This window comes from Ricinus communis, chromosome 9, assembly GCF_019578655.1.
Source record: "Ricinus communis isolate WT05 ecotype wild-type chromosome 9, ASM1957865v1, whole genome shotgun sequence".
NCBI lineage: Eukaryota > Viridiplantae > Streptophyta > Magnoliopsida > Malpighiales > Euphorbiaceae > Ricinus > Ricinus communis.
Genome location: NC_063264.1, coordinates 9,625,357 through 9,630,537, shown reverse-complemented (window position 1 = coordinate 9,630,537; position 5,181 = coordinate 9,625,357). Strand labels below are relative to the sequence as shown.

Genomic DNA, 5,181 nt, shown 5'->3' with positions numbered 1-5,181 from the left:
ATAAAATGATAATCTAATAATTTTTTTATTTTTTAAATATAAGGTGAAAAATCAATTTATTTCTCTATATATGGAGAGCTAAAATTTATTTTCTATTCTATATTTTAATAAATGCATTACAAATTGCTATGTATTTAATTTAATTGATATTTGTAATTCTTATTTTTTTATTAATTAAAATTATTAATATTTATATAAATAAAAATAAAATAAAATATAAAATACAAAAAATATATTAAGTTTAAATAAAATATTTATATTTAATATTTTTTAAAATATTCTTTATTATAGAAATTAGGAAATGTGAATCTACTTCAAGAGTTGGCGCCAGAATTGAATGTCGTCTATCTTAAGGAACTGCTTTCATAAAATAAATTACAAAAAGAAAAAGAAAGTCAAGTAATTTTGATTTCCAAATTTATTTCCTGCAGCGAAAATGGGATTCCTTTCTACACCTACACCATAAGAGGATTTCTGTCAAATTCCATACTTTGACCCTCTACTGGAGAGATAAATTTTTAGTACACTAAAAATAAATATGGAATTGAAGGATGCCACTGGAGTAAACAAGGATATTATGCTGTTGACTTATGCTGATAGCTGCTGCTGGCGGTGGGCTTGTTCTGTTTCTCTAATCCTATTTAGGGAAGTTGGTGATTTATTATTGACTATTAAGCAAGACCCACTAAGTGTTTGATGCATTGCGCCAATGAGGCTTTGTTAAGTAAGGGTTCGGGTTTACTTTGTTATAGCCACAAGAAGTGTCAGAAGTGAAATCTCTTGTGTCATAGAATACAAGAATACAATTTATATAGTAATAATAACAATTTACTTCTTGTATTTTTCTGTTAAAGATTAACTCAAAAACAATTTTTTGCACATACATGTGATTCTCTCTTCATGCATTGAATGTAGATTTCTATACATGCTATGTATACATTTTTATTATTTTGATTTTTTTTATACTATCAGTTTGAGTAACTGGTACATGAATCGATATACAACCTTGTCATAGTTGATGCAATTTCTACAACTTTTAATTGTTTTACAATGCTTCTTTTCTCTTTTTTCTTCTTCATGTTAAGAGTCTCTGCTGCACAACTAGAAACTTTATACCCAGGTCAATCCATGAAAGATGGTGAGACTTTGATATCAGCTGATGGAAATTTTGAACTTGGGTTCTTTAGCCAAGGTGATTCAAGAAGCAGATACTTGGGAATCTGGTATAAAAGAATACCAGTTAAGACAGTTGTTTGGGTAGGCAACAGAGAAGTTCCATCTTTTGACAACTTAGGAGTTCTACAAGTCAATCAACAAGGAGTTATCATCCTTCAGAATAGCACAAAGGGTATAATTTGGTCATCCAATTCATCAAGAACAGCAAAGAATCCTGTTTTGCAGCTCTTAGATTCAGGAAATCTTATTGTTAAAGATGGTAATGGCAACAACCCAGATAACATAGTATGGCAAAGTTTTGATTTTCCATATAACACTTTGTTACCAAGCATGAAACTTGGATGGAATCTTGATAAGGGTTTGAATAGGTATCTAACATCTTGGAAGAGCATAGATGATCCAGCTCAGGGTAATTTTTCGTGCTTGATTGATCTTCGTGGATTTCCTCAACTTTTTATGAAGAAAGGAGATGCAGTACAGGTTAGAAGTGGACCATGGAATGGCCTCCAGTTTACAGGGAGTCCTCAGCTGAACCCAAACACTGTATTTAATTTTTCATTTGTATCTAATAAGCATGAAATTTATTATTCATATGAACTCAAAAATACTTCAGTTGTCTCGAGGTTAATAGTGAGTGAAAAGGGTGCTCTAGAGAGGCATAATTGGATTGACAGAACACAGAGTTGGACTTTATTCTTTAGTGTGCCAACAGATCAATGTGACACTTATCTGTTGTGTGGCGCATATGCCAGTTGCAACATCAATAGCTATCCTGTCTGTTCATGCTTGGAAGGATTTGTACCCAAATCCCCAACAGATTGGAGTGCATCAGATTGGTCAGATGGATGTGTCCGAAGAACTGAACTGAGCTGCCATACTGGAGATGGATTCCGGAAGCTTAAAGGGATGAAATTACCTGATACATCATCTTCCTGGGTTGATATGAGCATGGATTTGAAGGAGTGTGAGGGAATGTGCCTACGAAATTGCTCGTGCCTGGCATATGCAAATTCTGATATTAGAGGATCAGGTTGTTTGCTTTGGTTTGATCATCTGATTGACATGAGGAAATTCACCGAAGGTGGGCAAGACTTGTATATACGAATTGCTGCTTCAGAACTAGGTACTGTATCTTTCTGTTATTTTAGGATAATATTTTGGCATTTAATGATATGAAATATCCACCAACACCACTTTTGTTCTTTCAGCAAAAGGGAAATCCCATGGGAAAAGAGTTGCAATTATAGTCAGCTGTCTTATTATAGGCATGGGTATGACAGCACTAGGATCACTCTTGTACACACGAAAACGAAAGCGAAATATTTTGGGGCAAGGTAAACTATTATTTGTTTGATATTATATCACAACTTTGTTACATGCTGTAAACAAGTACATTAAATTAGTTCATTTTTCTTTGAAAATAAAAATTTGGAGATTAATTGCAGAAAGTGTCTCAGAATTGCAGCTGTTCCTCTTGTTCTACTAGTGTCATCATTCGCAATTCACTTTTACATCATTTCAGGACTGGCAAAAGAGACTTATATAGAAAATTATGGTGATAATGGTGCAAAGGAAGACACTGAATTAATTGCCTTCGACTTAATCACTATAAGAAATGCCACCAGTAACTTTTCAAATTACAATAAACTAGGAGAAGGTGGTTTTGGACCTGTGTACAAGGTAAGAAATAAATATCATGCTTAAATTGGCTCTCTTCTTAAAAAGATGAAGTAACATTTTCTTGGTGAGGTTTCCCAGGGTACATTGTTAGATGGACAAGAAATTGCAGTGAAAAGGCTTTCAGAAACATCTGGACAAGGAGGAAAGGAGTTCAAAAATGAAGTTATTTTGATTGCAAGGCTTCAGCACAGGAATCTTGTGAAGCTTCTTGGTTGCTGCATTCATGGAGATGAAAAAATGTTGATCTATGAATACATGCCCAACAAAAGCTTGGACTCCTTTATTTTTGGTTAGGCCTGTTTACTCATTGTTCTTTGTTGCTTAAAGTATAAAAGTTGCTTTGGTTCTTTCCATCCAAAAATTTAATTAATGTGTACAATGTATTATCCGTGTTGAGAAATTAATAGATAAAAAGAGAAGCACGTTACTAGATTGGCATATGTGCTTCCGAATCATTGGTGGAATTGCACGCGGGCTACTTTATCTTCATCAAGACTCTAGATTGAGAATTATCCATAGAGATCTAAAAGCTAGCAACATTTTACTGGATTGTGATATGAACCCGAAAATTTCAGACTTTGGCTTGGCTAGAACATTTGGTAAAGATCAAAATGCTGCAAATACAAAACGAGTAGTTGGAACATAGTAAGTGAACTATTTTTTGGTGGCTTAAATTTCAGTTTATGTGTATTAATCTAAAGACAATTTTTACCAGTGATTATATTTTCTCATTTACATTGCTTTAAATTGATTTCATATTTGTTAGATTTTCCATCATAAATAACTAGATGTGATTTTTCTTCTAATATCCTTATGTTTGTAATATTCTTGTCCTGCAGTGGTTACATGTCGCCGGAGTACGCAGTTGATGGTCTCTTTTCAGTAAAATCTGATGTATTCAGCTTTGGTGTATTAGTACTAGAAATTGTTAGTGGAAAGAGAAATCGAGGATTTAGCCATTTAGATCACAGTCTCAACCTTCTTGGACATGTAAGTAAACAACGTGAAAGAAGATAAATAAGTTCAGTTCCTCTTCGTCTAGCATCATCTGTGTTCATGTTTCACAGAATTTCATTTGAGGATGTCGATCACCTTAACTGGGAAAGGAATTTTCTCGTGTTATTATTCTACTTTCTTTGGGAAAACACACATGAATAAATTTACTATTGTGATTTAAAGATTATCCACTCAACGAGTATAAAAATAAATATGGAGTTCAGCTAACATGTACTCTTTAAATGTTTTAGGCTTGGAGGCTATGGATGGAAGAGAGGGCTTTAGAACTATTTGACAAGTTCTCACAGGACGAGTATTCTGTATCTCAAGTGCTGCGGTGCATACAAGTGGGTCTCTTATGCGTGCAACGATTGCCGCATGACAGGCCAGACATGTCAGCTGTGGTTGTAATGTTGGGGAGTGAGAGTTCACTGCCTCAGCCAAAGCAGCCTGGATTTTATACAGAAAGAGATCCATTTGAAGCAGATTCTTCTACAAGCAAGGAAAGGGTCTGGTCAAGGAATGAAATTTCTAGCACATTGATAGAGCCAAGATAGAACTTGATTGACATCAAAATCTTAGCAAATTTATGGGTCTTATCTCTTTTTCCACTTAAGTTTGGTAACAACTACTTAAAGAAATATATGATCATATTTCAATATAATCATGCTTGAGAGTTTCAGTATTTTCTAGAAATTAAGTAAAATAAACATGCATTGCATTAGTGGATGTGAAAAGTTTAGTCTGGAAAAGGACTTTAATTGCTTATGTAACATGTGCCTTTCCAATGTTGAAATTTCTCTACAATCTGAAATGATCACATACCATCACCAAACTTGGAGCAGATGTGACATTTTCATGTGATTTCCAAATGGGAAAAGAAAGAAGAAATCGAAAAATTGATCCACCACTTCATCTTTTCTTTTGGGGTTTCACAAGTTAAAAAGCTGACATATTCTATTTTTTTTTTTTTTCTAATTCTTATCTGTTCTTCATGGAAATAACTGCCAAAAGCATGAAAATGAAATCAAAAGTCTTCTAGCTTTATCCTGTTTTCCAGTTGGCGGGTCTTCTTGGAAACTTAAGAGGTAATCTATTAGTAGTAGACTTCTTTATGGTCTTTCAGAATAAAAAAGAATTAATTAGATACAAGTTGGATTAGGTTTAATGAGAGAAAAGGAAAACATTTTGTGGGTCCTTTAGAGGATCTTTAAAGTAACATTTTCTTCTTTTCTGATATTCTTTTCCCTTCACAAGCAAGCATGTTTGAATATTTTTATTTGTAGAGGAATACAGCAGCATGCTTCCATCATAATTATTTCTTTGTTA

The 5,181-nt window shown here is 33.6% G+C and overlaps 1 protein-coding gene across 1 annotated transcript; it reads left to right on the top strand.

The window, feature by feature from the left end:
* The first annotated feature begins 305 nt into the window (after positions 1 to 305).
* On the top strand, positions 306 to 4,516 carry LOC8262001 (G-type lectin S-receptor-like serine/threonine-protein kinase At4g27290). The gene is made up of 7 exons (XM_015728442.3): positions 306 to 2,299; positions 2,385 to 2,510; positions 2,699 to 2,856; positions 2,935 to 3,145; positions 3,264 to 3,501; positions 3,696 to 3,846; positions 4,104 to 4,516. The coding sequence occupies exons 1-7, from the start codon at positions 1,051 to 1,053 to the stop codon at positions 4,407 to 4,409; spliced, it is 2,439 nt and encodes an 812-aa protein (XP_015583928.2). The 5' UTR covers positions 306 to 1,050; the 3' UTR covers positions 4,410 to 4,516.
* Positions 4,517 to 5,181: the final 665 nt, after the last annotated feature.

What these genes read in the sequence shown, in the direction of transcription:
- LOC8262001 (XM_015728442.3), top strand. Translation starts at nt 1,051, where the DNA reads ATGCTTCTTTTCTCTTTTTTCTTCTTCATGTTAAGAGTCTCTGCTGCA. An exon ending in GCGAAATATTTTGGGGCAAG is followed by an intron (nt 2,511 to 2,698) that starts GTAAACTATTAT and finishes ACATCATTTCAG; the next exon opens with GACTGGCAAAAGAGACTTAT. An exon ending in AAACGAGTAGTTGGAACATA is followed by an intron (nt 3,502 to 3,695) that starts GTAAGTGAACTA and finishes CTTGTCCTGCAG; the next exon opens with TGGTTACATGTCGCCGGAGT.